Consider the following 16010-nt stretch of genomic DNA (forward strand, 5'->3'; position numbering starts at 1 on the left):
CACTTGTAAAATAAAATTACTTAGAAAAGAATGGGGCTTCTCTCATAGCTAAACTGGTAAAGAATCTGCCTGCAATGCAGGAGAACCTGGTTTAATTCCTGGGTCGGGAAGATCTGCTGGAGAAGGGATAGGCTACACATTCCAGGTGGCTTGGGTTTCCCTGATGGCTTAGGCTGAAGTAAAAAATCATCCTGCAATGTGGGAGACCTGTGTTTGATCCCTGGATTGGGAAGATCCCGAAGGGAACGGCTACCCACTCCAGTATTCTGGCCTGCAAAATTCTATGGGGTCACAAAGAGTTGGACACGACTGAGCAACTTTCACTTTCAGAAAAGAACTATTTATAAAGATGACTAGCTGGGGAAAAGCTATATTAAAAATAAAACTCAAAAGAAAATGATAAAAAGTTAAAACAGTGCTTGAGCAGCAACCCCAAACCCCACAATTAACACAAAATAGTACAGCTAAATTTGGGGTTTTAATGGTCTATATGTTTTCTAGTTAACTGTCAGGATTTTGATTTTCAGTTGGGAGTAGCCACAAAAATTCTAGCTGGTATTTTTGGCCACTGAGTCTTAAACCAACTAATTTAAAACAATAAGCTTAGGATTATTACCTAAAAGCCATCTTTGGATATGTATGAAATGGAAGCATCTAATTTGGTCCAATTTGAAGGTGGGAGATAACTAACGTGGGTTATCTTATTCGCACAGTAGCCAAAGATTGAAGGGCATGGAGACTGACAGCCCTCTTACCCTCAACATGGCCCCTCTCAGCCAGGACTGAGGCACGGGGCGGGGCACAGTGGGAAGCTGCACTGCCGCGGCCTGTGCCACACCTGATCTGTGGATAGAGAGAGGACTTCAGTCTCCACGCCTTCAATCTGGTACTGTGCACGAGCACTAAATCCACTAAAAGAGGAACAAACACAAACCAAAGAAGAGCTCGATATGAAATAGTTAGGATTTTAAACAGTGGCTCTCTGTGGAAAAGATGCTTTCCCGACATCAGGCATCTATGGAAACCAAAAGAGGACAGTTAATCTAGACAGCCACAGCAGTTCTGCAGCTTTTGTCATGAGAAGATTTAGGACACAAACCTGAGGATGAGATTGATTTCATCTTCCTTGGTCCACTCAGTACCTCCACTCTGCTTCCAGTTCAGGTAGTTGAGCCATTTAGAACGACACTGCTTTTCTGAGCGAGTACCCACTCGTTCTGCCACAGCTGCCCAAGACACACCCTGTGTGACTATGTCACCTGGCTCAGTGCTTGTCAATTCATGCACCACCTCTGCAAGTCTCTTTTCTTCTTCTTCTGTCCACTTCCCTGAAAGGAGAGCATCCAGATGACCACTGCTACCTTTTTCTTATTTTGCAAATCAGACTCAGCACTGTATTTCAAAGGACTGATCGGAAGTATGCAGTAGTTGTCAGAATTATTTCTGAATGACATATGGAAAACCTGTACGTAACTACTAATACAGTTACTAGCCCAGTAAGGTCCTTAGTGGGCTTCCAGGTGGCTCAGCGGTAAAGAGTCTGCCTGCAACACAGGAGATGCGGGGTTGATCCCTGGGTCGGAAAGATCCCCTAGAGTAGAAAATGGCAACCCACTCCAGTATTCTTGGCTGGGAAATCCCAGGGACAGAGGAGACTGGCAGGCTACAGTTCATGGGGTCACAAAGAGTTGGATACGGCTTGGCGACTAAACAACAAAGGTTCTCAGTACTACAAATGGAAATATAGAATCCTAACAGAAAGCACCAACTGACTCTTTAAGGAAAGAAAAACTATCTAAAACATAGCTAGAAAGAATTATATTCTCTCAAGTTATACTGAGTCCTAATTGGGAAGTGTTCCATTGATGGCCTGATGGACACAGAACCTCATACTTTTTTCTTAGTCCCACCAAAGATTCCCTGCTGTGCAGAAGTGAAGTAGTAAGCTCAACAGAGACCTTTACTTACAGGAATGAATGAGGATGGACAAGTAGAACACCACCTATAGCTTCCCATCCATTTCAATAAAAACAAAAACTTGATTTATACCATTTCCTTTCCCAACTCCAAGCTGCTGTGATAAAATAGAAGTCTGAGACTGGTATTCACACATATTATTTCTATTTCAGTATTTTTGAATCCATAAACCCACTAACAATATCACATGTTCTCTTTGGTCTTTTTCTTTTTAGAAAAAAAAACTTAAGCAGAAAAACAGGGCAAAAAAAAAAAAGAGCAAACCTTTAAAAAATGTCTTCCACTCTGTTTCTATTTTCTTACTACTAGTAGCTGCAAATTTCAAAAAGGCTATGTGCTTGCCTTTCCGGGATTCATTCATTCAACTGCTAAGCACATTACTGGATATCAGAGATTCAAGACAAAGTTCCTGCTCTCCTATTTTAGCATGGCAAAAAAGTAAGGGGAAACTCAGACTGTTGTCTCATGGTGTGATCAAAAGACAAAATTCCTGATCCAAAACAATAAATAGCAACAAGGAAAGGTAACAGGCAGAGCATTCCTTCAGGCTGGCAATCAGGGAATGCCATAATGTTTTTCCATTATGCTCATAAAAAGGCTTCTATGCTCAACATCTTACATGAACCTCTGGGGTCCCACTGTAAACCTAAAGCTCCCATTTCTGCTTCATTCACTACACAATAAGAGCTGGTGAAATTTATGTTTTCACTGCCTTAGAGGTAATAGTGCTGGTGGAGTGGTTAAGCAGGAAACATTCCTGATTCCACTTTAGGGGGCGAGGTCAAAAATATATTCCCTGGAAGCCCAAGCCTAGCTTGAGAACTAATTGAACTTATTTCTAATTGAAAGACTGAGCACAGGCTGCGGATCCTTCAGATAATTTGAGGGCTAAAAAGGGAACTATGAGATCATTTATTCTACCCTCATCATTTTACAGAGGAAACAGGTTCAGAGAGGTAAGTGAGAGTTGGTAGTAGAGCCTAAATACTACTGTTGGTCACAAAGGTTAAGTTTAACAGTATCATCAATCAGTAATTTGTATACATGAACTGGGTATCTGTGGTCTGGCCTGGGGACTGAAACACCAATCACAATTTTTTTCTATGTAAAAAGTTCTTCAAGTTTGAAATAGGCAAAATATGTACAGCCTTCAGAACACAGCTTCTTCCTAAGTTGGGACATGCCTGAACTAAAGGTTTTCATAAATATGAGTTGATAAGCTGTTGCCAACATCAGTTCAAGAGTCAGATGGACTTAAAATTACTTCCTGCACATATGCTTTAAAAGTACCTGTATAGGACAAAAATACTTTCCTACCTGCAGCAGTTTTGAATTGCTACAAAACGGAAACATGCGAGACCTAAATAAAACCTTGGAAGCTGAGATGTGTCCCTATGAAAATATCACCTTACTACACAAAGCTCAAAAATAAAGGATTAGTTGGGTCTAGTTGAAAAGAAAGGGCACTAGAAGAAAAAATCTAAACTTTAATGAGTAGTAAAGCTCTTTCCACAACAGAAGAGAAGGAAGTATGTGAAGGGGCAGGAGGGCTGAATGGTGACAAAGAACAGCGGCGCTCACAGTACCTGTGTTGCAAGTGTCCTTCATCAGTCGGCACCGATCTTTGACGGAAGAGGCACTCCTTCCTAGCGCCGCCCCTATTGTTGCCCAGTCATTGCCATGCTTTATCCGGAGCCTAAAACAAGAGTCTGCCAATCAGCATTTGGTTCAACTGTTTTCTCCCTTTTAATTTCATCATTTATTCTTCATTCTTCTTCTTCCCATTTGACTGGTTTGGAAGTGGTGGGCAGCAATACTTTGAGAGCCAAAGTTTGAAAGTGTGGCCTTTTTTGGGGTCCACAGTTGTCTGTGGGTGAAAAAAAACAGGCAGCAATTGCCTTTTTCCTGGGTCAGAGAAGAAATAAGTAACTTGGATATGTGTTCAAAAAAGACCAAATTTCCCCTCAGGTTACTGACACAATATCCCAGGCAATCCCCAGATTTTTCCCTTTTGAGTACTCCTAACAAGCTCTTCTCAGACACCTAAAAAATTTCACAAGTTCTTATTATCACAAATTGGATCAGCCTTTTTTTTTTCCTTTCATGATCAACACAATCAGTTAACCCATACTTATGGTCCCCAAATTATGTGTCCTACAAAATAAGACTGTATAAAGTAGTCAGTCCAGATAGTCGGTGAAAGATCTGCCAACTCTAAATCATTCTAAACTAAGCCATTAGCACAACCTTGGTGTTGGTCCTGGTTATGTAAGTTCCCCAGATTTAGTCTTCAGGTTACCAAGAATGGCCATCTAATCTCTTTTGTAACCCCTTAGTGGTCTAAGGACACAATCAGTGGTCTAAGGAGAACAAGAGAAGACTGAATTTATGGACATGGCTACTCTATGGATTTGACAAGGTCTTTATATGGTCAACTTTGCTTAATAGCAGGATTAAGTTATACCAGTCTATCAATAATCTCTTGACATTTTCAAAGTAAAATTTTAGAAAACACAAAATATTTAAAAAAGAAAATTAAAACTCAACTATAAGAATTAATGGGAAAAAAAAAGTCAAACTTACTCCTTGAGCTTTTCAATTTCTTCAGGGGTATATCTAGAAATTTAAAGAAATTTTTAAAAGATCAATTAAAGAATGCTAAAAGCCTTAATATAAATCAGAATTTCACTTAGGGAGCCAAATGTTAATCACTTGGCATATTCATAATATTTTTAAAGTAATCAATTTCTAAGTAGATTAATACAAACTCATGCTTTTTTTTCCTTAAAAAAAAAACACACACACACAAATATTTTAAGCTATTAGTAAAAGTTAGCACTGTAACAATTTTCTCTAGGAAAATTTAACATTTAAAACGTATTTTCTCCTATGCTGCCTAACACTTGTGTTATTTCCAGTTAGATTCAGATACTCTAATACCATGGCTATTCTGAAAGATGACGACATGGTAAACTGGAGCTAAAAAGAAAATCTATGGTCAACTCTTACAAGTCACTGAAAAATTCAAGTTCTCTTTCTCTACCCACGCATGGACAACTGATATATTCTTGCTCCAAAGTCAAGACTTTTTTTTAGTAGGAAGTACTCAACATAACCAATGCAATGTTCTTTTTAAAAGCAGTATCTAATACGCCACACTACTACCATCTAAAATTCCCAATGAGAAATTTAAAATATGTCAATAACACCATTATTATCATTGCATTGAAGATATGAAGGCTTCCTCTGGATATTATCTATGACAGAAATCCATGCATTATATCCAGAAATTTAGTTATTTTCTGTTCTGCTTTTATTTAAAAAAAAAAAAAAAAAAAGATCACTGACTGCCCTAGGAAATGTTATACTATAAACATGAATAGGAAAAACATTACCAATGAATTTGAGTTTTACATCTCCTAAATCTTTAACTACTTTTATACTACTTTCTTTAATACTACTTTACTCAAAAGCAGATTTTGATGTCTTAATATTAACTGAGCTAAGTCTCAAATCAAACCTATATAAGGTATTTCAGATTCTAATTTCTACAAGAGAAATTACATTCTTATTGTAATGAGATTTCACCATATTTACAACATGCACTTGAAGAATAAAAATACTAACCCATCGCTCAATAGTAATTTGTAACTGTCTCCAATTAGGCTTTGATCATAATTTTAGTTAAAAAATGATAGTTCCTTAAATATTTCCCATCTAAGTTACATGAAAACATGCAGTATTACAAGTTTTCATACTTTCCCACATGGTTTCTGTCATCGTACATGCGAAGCACTCTTCTATAAACTGCAAACAAAGGCCGGTTCAGACCCCATGCTATAGTCCTGTAGAAATCTTTTCTTTCGTCTTTTGACATCTCAAAGATGATTTCTGTAGCATCTTTTATTCCGCGTGCCTAAGTGGGTACATTTCTTTGATTTAGGGATTTCTGATAGAATACATATGGATATACTATACTTTTTAAAAGATTTTTTAATATTAAAACCAATGGCATTCAGAAAAATAACACTGCTAATTTATTAAGTCAAATAAGAAATAATGATACTTAAATACTCCAAAAATAAGTTGTATATAATTCAATAAAGTCCTGCAAACCACTTTTAAAATTATAAAAAATTATATCTAAATAAAGTAGAAAAGGAAGAAGTCTTAAGAACAAAATTAATATAATCAAAAATAGAAAAGATAAGCAATGCTAAAAACTGTTTCTTTGAAAAGATGCACAAGACTAAATAAAAGACAAAAAAAGATAAACTTAACAACAAACCTTAAAAAAAAGAGCCTAGAGCCTAGAGATTGAACCTCATGAAAATTTTATGGCAATAAATCTGAAAACTTACATAAAATTTATAAATTTCTAGAAAAAGTCAACTTACCAACTGACTCAGGAAGAGAAAGAAAATCTAATAAGCACAGACCATGAAGAAAATTTAACCAGTTATTAATAATTTTCCCACAATGAAAACAGTAGGCCAAGATGACTTCACAAGTAAATCCTACTATACAATTAGGAGAAACATAATTCTGATTTTAAACTATCCTATATATAAAAAGGATAGTTTATTAGACTCATTTTATTAGACTGGCATAATCTTAAAAGCAAAACCAGACAGGGAGAATTTCAGAAAAGATTTTTCAGGCCAAGTTCAATCATCAAAATATATCACCTGAATCCTCAAAATCTTTTAGCACACTGAACCCAGTAATATATAAAAAGGTTAATACTCAATGCAAAAAGTAAGCTTACTCTAGGAATGAGTTTGTATTAATGTCACAAAAAGTAGTAATTAATTACACAAGTAGACTTACAGGGAAAGAAGTAAAATCTCAGCACGTATGGAAAGAGCAATCATAAAATCCAACATTCAAAAAGCATAAAGACTGTAATAATCACAAATGGAGTATAACCCTTAAATATTATAAATCGCTATGTATACCTGAAACTTATATAATATTGTACACCAACTACACCCCACTTTTACAAAAAGCATAAAGATTAGAAAAGAATCATTTACAGATGTTATACACGTAGAAACCCAAAAATCCATGAAAAAATTATTTAAGAATACTTGCAAGAATGCTGGTTACAAAATTAACAAAGTCATTTGTATTTCTAGACAAAGCTGATAAAAATCTTTAAAACTGTTCACTAATAATAGCATCAAAATTAGGACTAAATCTTAGTAAATTATGCAATTCCTTTATGAAGGAAACATAAAACTATTAAGTGAAATTAAAGAGGAACTAACTAAAACAAAGAGCTATAAAATGTTCTTCAGTAGGCAGGCAGAATATTAAAAAGATGTTACTTCCTTTCAAACTGATTCAGATTCAATGTTGTATCTGACTCTTTTTGACCCCATGGACTGAATTCTCCAGGCCAGAATATTGGAGTGCATAGTAGCCTTTCTCTTCTAAAAGGGATCTTCCCAACTCAGGGATCGAACCCAGGTCTCCTGTACTGCAAGCAGATTCTCTACCAGCTGAAGAGCCTATCCCTTCTCCAGTGGATCTTCCCGACCCAGGAATCAAACTGGGGTCTCCTGCATTGCCGGTGGATTCTTTACCAACTGAGCTATCAGGGAAGCCCAACTAATAGAGAGAGCTATAAAATGTTCTTCAATATGAAGTCAGAATATTAAAAAAAAGTGTTAATTCCTATTAAACTGATTCAGATTCAATGTAATCCCAATAAAAATTACAGCAGTTTTTCATTCTTTGCAAGCTGAATCTAAATTTATAATGGGAGAGCAAATGGCCAAGAACAGCCAAGACACTGACGAAGAGACCTGCCTCATCAGATAGATACTAAGGCTTCTGAGACAGTGCTGTACTGGTCTAGGTATCAAACAGAACCTAGGAACAAATTAGAAAAGCTAGAAACACATCTTTGTAAGTTTGAGTTAAGACAGAATGGGTACTGTAGACTGGGAAAGGACAGACATTCCCTAATAATGCTGGAACAAGTGTCATCTATACACAAAGAAAGCAAAAACAACCACAATGCAGTAACACTGAAACTCTATCTCATAACCACAGTAAAAAAAACAACATGAAAGGCAAAACTATATGAGAATATCTTTATGCCCCTGAAACAGAGGAGGATTTCTTTAAAAAGCACACAAAAACACAAAAGTAAAAAGATGATAATTTTGACACTGAAATGAATATTTTTTCATCAAATGATACCTAGAGAGAATGAAAAGACAGGTCACTAACTTGGGACAAGATATCTGTAACACAACCAAAAAAACATTAGTATCCAGCATATGATAAGACATCAAGAAAATTATAAAGATGAACAACCCCATAGAAAAAACTGATAAAAGACACAAATAGGAATTTCAGAGGAAACACAAATGGCCAACAAGCATATAACAATACATAATCAGATAAACACAATTTAAACCCATAATAAATACCTTTTACACCCACCCTATTAAACAAATTAACAGAAAAAAACTAAAAAGAACCCAAATGACCATTAACTGTGGAATGGATAACTTATATATTCACATGATGAAACACAGGTTTCAATTAAAAAAAAAACCCAATAGGGGACGAATCTCAAAAATCACAATACTGAACAAAAGAAGCCAGTTACAGAATACCCAGAGAATAAACCTACTGATGTAAATTTTAAAACAGGTAAAATAACACTGAAATGCATTATGTATACTCTTTTGACTGTATTAAACTTTACAGTAAAAAGTTTCTAAATTTTAGAATCTTTTTCAAAATTATTTTATTCAATTTCAAGTCTGGAAACAAGTAAACCTAAATATTTACAAGTACCTAGATGTAAGGCACTGTGATGCAGGATGATAATACAGAGAGATGAAAAGACTTTTCTTTTTCTCAGTTCCTTGTGACAGTATCTTATCTTTTTACCCAAAATATAGATATATGACATCTAATTAATTGCTTTAAAAACAGCTCCATAATGTTCTTGCAAGAGCACCACATAAAAATCATAGTCAAAAATCAAAATCAAACAAATTATCTCTTCCTAAGATCAGTGTATCTTTTTTAGACATTTCTTACTTCTGAAAATTCTATCATCCTCCTCATAAACATCCTCAATTAAAATAAAAAAAACTCTTAAATTATTCCATCTCCTCACTTGCTTTCTTAGCCAATATTCAGTCACCAGGCTTCCTCAGAAGACTACTTGCTTATCTGTCTTTTCTTTGCCAATTCTATTTCAACTACTGTAGTTTAAAGTTTTTACTACTCACAACCTGGTCAAATGAAACGGTCATCTAAAAGGTCTTAATCATAAAGCTGCCCTTTAACCATCAAGTTGGAAGAGTCCTTGGAAATCATCTACTCTGATTTCTTACATAAGAAATCAGCTTCTTTATTTCCCAAATTCAGTGGTTTTTTTTTTTTTTACCAACTGGTTACTAAACCTGTAGCATTTCCCCAATTTTAACTAAAGTGTGTGTGATCAGTGGACAACTTTTAATACACTTTTGGATATACTTCAATAGTCACTGAAGTTCTGTTTCTCTTAAAACAATTAATTAGCTTGGTGGGAAGGATCTTCCTTTTTCTCTTTATAATTTATAAAGTGTAGTTTGGAAGGAGTGTAGCTTAAAATTAAGCTTAAGAATGTGGATGTACTAGGCAGCAATGTATTTAAAATAGTGAAAAATTACACATAAACTATCAAATAATAGGAGAATAATTAAACTTCAAAGCTCAAGTTCTAGCAGCCAATTGTCTTCGGTTCAGGTTAAAGGGGTTATGTTAATGTACTCTGGGTTTGAACTCTAAATCCTCAACACACATCATTAACTCATAATGTTCCCTCCAGCCCTCAGTTCAGTTCAGTCCCACAGTCGTGTCCGACTCTTTGCGACCCCATGGACTGCAGCACGCCAGACCTCCCTGTCTATCACCAACTCCTGGAGTTTGTACTCAAACTCACGTCCATTGAGTTGGTGATACCATCCAGCCATCTCATCCTCTGTCGTCCCCTTCTCCTGCCCTCAATCCCTCCCAGCATCAGGGTCTTTTCCAATGAATCAGCTCTTCGCATCAGGTGGCCAAAGTATTGGAGTTTCACCTTCAACATCAGTCCTTCCAATGAATACTTAGGACTGATCTCCTTTAGGATGGACTGGTTGGATCTTCTTGCAGTCCAAGGGACTCTCAAAAGTCTTCTCTAACACCACAGTTGAAAAGTATCAATTCTTCAGCACTCAGCTTTCTTTTTAGTTCAACTCTCACATCCATACATGACTACTGGAAAAACCACAGCCTTGACTAAGATGGACCTTTGTTGGCAAAATAATGTCTCTGCTTTTTAATATGCTGTCTAGGTTGGCCATAACTTTCCTTCCAAGGAGCAAGCGTCTTTTAATTTCATGGCTGCAGTCACCATCTGCAGTGATTCTGGAGCCCCCAAAATAAAGTCTGACACTGTTGCCCCATCTATTTGCCATGAAGTGATGGGACCAGATGCCATGATCTTGTTTTCTGAATGTTGAGCTTTAAGCCAACTTTTTCACTTTCCTCTTTCACTTTCATCACTTTTTCACTTTTCTTCACTTTCTGCTCTAAGGGTGGTGTCATCTGTATATCTGAGGTTATTGATATTTCTCCCGGCAGTCCTGATTCCAGCTTGTGCTTCCTCCAGCCCAGCATTTCTCATGATGTACTCTGCCCTACTCTACTCCTAAGTCTTACCCCTTTCTTTGAAACTCAGCTCAAATCCTTACTCTTGTAAATATTTTCTGTACCTGTCCTAACCCTGAGAATAAGCTTCTCCTTCTCTGTTCTCATGCATAATTCACAATATGTTATCCCTCACATGGTACAAACAAAGCCTTGTATCATTCTTCACATGTTTTCAGAATTACCACATGGACTGTTGGCATTTGAAAGGCCAACACTATATATTAAGGCAATTTCTATCTCTAGTGCTTTGAAAGTTGTTTTCATCAGTCTTTTAATGAAGAGGATGACTAAGCCTGAATATGAAACAGGATATAAGACTGAATATGAAAATTAACTAATATTTTTTAAGGGAAAGGACTAGTGCAATGTCATAAATTCAAAGAAAACGCATCTCTTAGGCTTTACACAGCATAAACTTAAACTCTAATTTATAGGCTGCTTGAAAAGATAGAGCTTTAAGATTCTGAGAGGCTATTAAAATTCTGTCTTAACTTTGGGGTGTTACCTAAAGCAATAAAGCTATTTTAAACTGAGAATTCAAAATGTATAAATATACTATAATACAACTGAAATTATTAAGATACAACATGTTAGCCAATTCTCCATTACATAATTACTGAAATGTGCTACTTTGGTATTTTTGCAACTGGCAATCAAAAAATTCGTGAAACAAAAAATATGCCATAAGATACCTTCAAATAGCGTTCAATATTGTTCATCAAAATATCAATTTCTTCCTTGGACCACATCCCCTGCTTCCATTTATGTCCTTTAAAAGAAAACAAGTAATGCTATTGATAATGTTATTCTTGAGAAGAAAAGAATATAGCTAATTTAATGTCTTATTCATCTGAAATCTGAAAAATCCCTATGTAAAGTTGCTTCTGTGACCCCTGGTTTTTAAGAAAGAATACAAATGACCCTAGTAAACATGGGTAGTAAGTGTAAGAGTCATAAAAAATACTTTGTCTTAATTACATCTCTTACCCTTTCAGCAGGATAGGACTTACAGAAAGTGTGAAAGCCAAATCACACGATCCAAAAGTCTACAAATAATAAATGCTGGAGAGGGTGTGGAGAAAAGGGAACCCTCTTACACTGTTGGTGGGAATGCAAACTAGTACAGCCACTATGGAGAACAGTGTGGAGATTCCTTAAAAAACTGGAAATAGAACTGCCTTATGATCCAGCAATCCCACTGCTGGGCATACACACTGAGGAAACCAGAAGGGAAAGAGACACGTGTACCCCAATGTTCATCGCAGCACTGTTTATAATAGCCAGGACATGGAAGCAACCTAGATGTCCATCAGCAGATGAATGGATAAGCAAACTGTGGTACATATACACAGTGGAGTATCACTCAGCCATTAAAAAGAATACATTTGAATCAGTTCTAATGAGGTGGATGAAACTGGAGCCTATTATACAGAGTGAAGTAAGCCAGAAGGAAAAACATAAATACAGTATACTAACGCATATATATGAAATTTAGAAAGATGGTAACGATAACCCTGTATACGAGACAGCAAAAGAGACACTGATGTATAGAGTGTATGGACTCTGTGGGAGAGGGAGAGGGTGGGAAGATTTGGGAGAATGGCATTGAAACATGTGAAATGTCATGTATGAAACGAGATGCCAGTCCAGGTTCAGTGCACGATGCTGGATGCTTGGGGCTGGTGCGCCTGGACGGCCCAGGGGGATGGTATGGGGAGGGGGGAGGGAGGAGGGTTCAGGATGGGGAGCACGTGTATACCTGAAATTTTAAAAAAAAAAAAAAATTAAAAAATTAAAAAAAAAAAAAACTTTCTGAAAAATTTCTGCAGTGAAAAATAAGTTTTATGGGAAAAAAAATACATATAAAAGATTCTAGGACAAGGTAAACATAACATTGGAATACCGAGTGAGTAATTCATTCTTAATGAGTAGTTACTGTACCAGGGTTGAAAACAATCTATTTACTTATTTTTTGTTTCCTTTCCTTACTTCAGAGTGGCATATACACAACCCCCACTTTCTTGAAGTAGCTTCCTAGTAATCCTTACAAGTGCGGTAGCACTATAAACACTTACTTTAAACCTCTAAACAACTTATCAGGTCAAAGTTAGTAGTAGAACTTTGAAAAGGTTTGACTTCCTTCTCCCATAAGCAATAACTGTATTGACTTAAACAGTAACACTGTGCATTTGTTTATAACCTACTTCATATGGGACAAGTGATCAATTATTGTAAAATGAATATTGGTTCCCCAGTCCTATTCAGAGCCAAATTTAATTCAATTAGGTTCAAATTACTGTAACTATTCAACCATAATTATGAAGGCCCAAATTAGGATCCTTATGACTACAAGCTTTTTTTGACACTCACTTTTGCCACTGGCCACTGAAATTCAGTATATCTTACCTTTGTTAGTTAGAGAATCCTTATCTTCTTTAGTTGTAAACCATGCTTGGCTAACTGCTGAAACCTCCTCATTACCCAAGGGAGATATTTCATCTAGTTGCTCATTCTGTAGAATCTTCAAAAGGCAAAAAAAAAAAAAAAAAAAAAAGTGGCAGCTTGATTTAACACCCAACCTGATTCATCTTTGTAATGCTAAGCATTATAAAACTCTGCTGTATCTAAAACAAATGAATTTCTAGTAACATGAAATTCATTTGTTTTAGATATAATAAAACTACACTGAATTCATAGAAAGACAAACATTTTCTTGCTTTAAAGACAGCATGAAAACAAAATTATCTTCAACAAGAAAAAAAGCCATTTGAATATTTATATGTATAAAACATGGAGAAGGAAATGGCAACCCACTGCAGTATTCTTGCCTGGAGAATCCCACTGACACAGGAACCTGGAGGGCTGTAGCCCATGCAGTTGCAAGAGCTGGACGTGACTTAGCGACTAAACTACTGCTGCCACTAAATAATGGAAACGCTGGGATCGAGTGTCATGATTATTCATGTTCTCACAGATAGTTTGCTGCCCAAATATTAATACATGGTCATCTGTAATGTAACCTGTTGATCAATCTAAAAGATTAACAGGCTAATTCAAAAAATGTTATTGCAAAATTATAGTCTGCGTGTTGTTTACTGACAACTTTTTACATTTAGGAGGGTAGGTATTTAGAGCTGATACCTACCCTCCTAACGGTATCTTCTTTTCAAAGAACCATATGGTACTAATTTTATTATTATTGCAATAAAATAGCCTGTATTGAGAAATATAGTTAAATAAACTTTATTAAGATACAAGTCACATCATAAAATTCACCCTTTAAAGTATACAATTCAGTGGCTTTCAGTGTATTTATGCAGCTATCAGTAATTAAGGACATATCTAATCTAGAAAATTCTGCAGGAACAAAGCTGTTTTTAAAAGACTTGGCTGTGGGCTAGAGAGAGCTATGGTATAAGTGAGGAAGATATAGCAACAGTGCTACCGTATCAGGTAAGGAGAGCCTGTTATATGCAGACCAGGATAAGAGGAGAGTCATAGGCCTAGACCCACTCCAGTGTTCTTGCCTGGAGAATCCCAGGGATGGGGGAGCCTGGTGGGCTGCCGTCTATGGGGTTGCACAGATTCGGACACGACTGAAGCGACTTAGCAGCAGCAGCAGTATAGGCCTAGTGACCACTCAACCCAGCTGGGTCTTTGGCCTGGATCAACTACTAAGCTATGTCACTTTCTGGAGATAGGTCCTAACAAAGATTGACTGTTTCTTGAGTAGGCAGAAACTGGATTTCTATTTTCAAGAGGAAATGAAACATCTCACTTAGAAAAGAGAGAAGCTGTCAATGAAGAATCAAGGCACAGTGAGGAGAAAAGCCATGCCTATTGTTACCTACTATTTGTATACCTGGTGGTAATATTTTGTATTTATTAAAGTGGTTTTCTTTAAAAAAAAAAAAAAAAAAAAACAACCAAAGACAAAAGCTAGATATCACTCGAACAGACAAGAAAAGGTTTATAACCCGGCATTTATGTGTCATATACTTTAGATTTTTCTTTTAAAGGTTAAGAGAACTTTATAAAGCTGAGAAGTTAAACAGACTAGTCAGACAATATCCAAGGCCTCTTATATTCTGAGGATCACAATTCTGTAAGATTTAATATAGGAGTTACTTATCAAGGACAATATGGAGCGCTATCAAAAGATCTTGATATGTACAATACTTTTAAGAAATGTAGAAAAATCTTCTGAGATGATTTTCTCTTACATTAACTAGTTTGTTGAAAGAATAAAATCACCATTTCCCAAAGTGAGTCTAAATATATATAGCAAAGCCCACTCTGTGAATCTCAGGAATAAACATTTCGTGATTAATTACTGTCTTTGGGTAAATACTTAATGCCTTATGGTGCAAAATTTCCTGAAGACTTACACATTACTTAAACCATGTAATGTTAAACATGACAAAAATCATCAAATGAAGTAAATAACTACTAAATTCTAGCAGTAATATTCAACATTGTCAATCAAATTGAGTATATCAGGAGACTTAGGTACCTAAGAGGCTATCTATCTATACTTAGTTTACAGATAGTGATTAAGTTTTTTGGTATTTTACCCGTTTCTCACTACTTTAGAACTTTCCAGGTTGCACTAGTGGTAAAGAACTCACCTGCCAATGCAGGAGACATGAGACTTGGGTTCATTCCCTGGGTTGGGACGATCCCTAGGGGGAGGGCATGGCAACCTACTCCAGTATTCTTGCCTGGAAAATCCCATGGACAGAAGAGCCTGGTTGGCTATAGTGTATAGTGTTGGACATGGCTGAAGCAACTTAGCACCAGCCACTTTCCTACTTTATATATAAATCTTTTCAAGTTACTCAGGCTTTGTTTAACTTGCTGTTGCTTTTTCTAAATGAAGGCTTTGTGAACTGGTTGTTGGGTTTCTTAATTATCATATATACAGGTTTAAAAATCTGAAAATAAATATTTCACTCACTAAATGCCTCTTGCAACCACAATGTACTACATACATGGGAAGTTTATTTTAGTTCCTAATTGTTTTCCAAGCTAGTCCCACCACTGGAATGGGACAAGGGGGCATTAGCTGCTAAACTAGGTCCAATAACTACACCTAGTTTGCCACAAAGGGTACAGCAAAAAAGCACACTATTTCTGAACTTTAAACTGTGCTTTCACTCCCAACCTAATGTTATTTTAAAAAAACATTAGAAATTAATGGTAATAACAAACCAAGAGGTTAGTATTAGATTGTAACTCATTAACTCTTCAGAAATAATCTAAACAAAACAACCCTAAAACTTGTGTACATTGCTACTGATCAGTCTGATAATAACTAGGCTGTAAAC

At 36.1% G+C, this 16010-nt stretch overlaps 1 protein-coding gene across 8 annotated transcripts in view; it reads right to left on the reverse strand.

Annotated features, from left to right (window-relative positions):
* DMTF1 (cyclin D binding myb like transcription factor 1) overlaps positions 1-16010 on the reverse strand; it is a 50122-nt gene that overhangs the window by 13862 nt on the left and 20250 nt on the right. For 7 of the 8 annotated variants that reach the window (XM_002686719.7, XM_024991034.2, XM_005205307.5 and 4 more), the window contains 6 exons: positions 13090-13204; positions 11376-11452; positions 5736-5893; positions 4561-4593; positions 3564-3673; positions 1100-1328 (listed from right to left, as the gene is read on the reverse strand). In XM_002686719.7, coding sequence (XP_002686765.1) covers positions 1100-1328; positions 3564-3673; positions 4561-4593; positions 5736-5893; positions 11376-11452; positions 13090-13204 — 722 coding nt within the window. The remainder of the gene's footprint in view (positions 1-1099; positions 1329-3563; positions 3674-4560; positions 4594-5735; positions 5894-11375; positions 11453-13089; positions 13205-16010) is intronic. The other variant, XM_059885836.1, reaches the window with a different exon arrangement.

Source organism: Bos taurus, chromosome 4 (genome assembly GCF_002263795.3).
Source record: "Bos taurus isolate L1 Dominette 01449 registration number 42190680 breed Hereford chromosome 4, ARS-UCD2.0, whole genome shotgun sequence".
NCBI classification, from domain to species: domain Eukaryota; kingdom Metazoa; phylum Chordata; class Mammalia; order Artiodactyla; family Bovidae; genus Bos; species Bos taurus.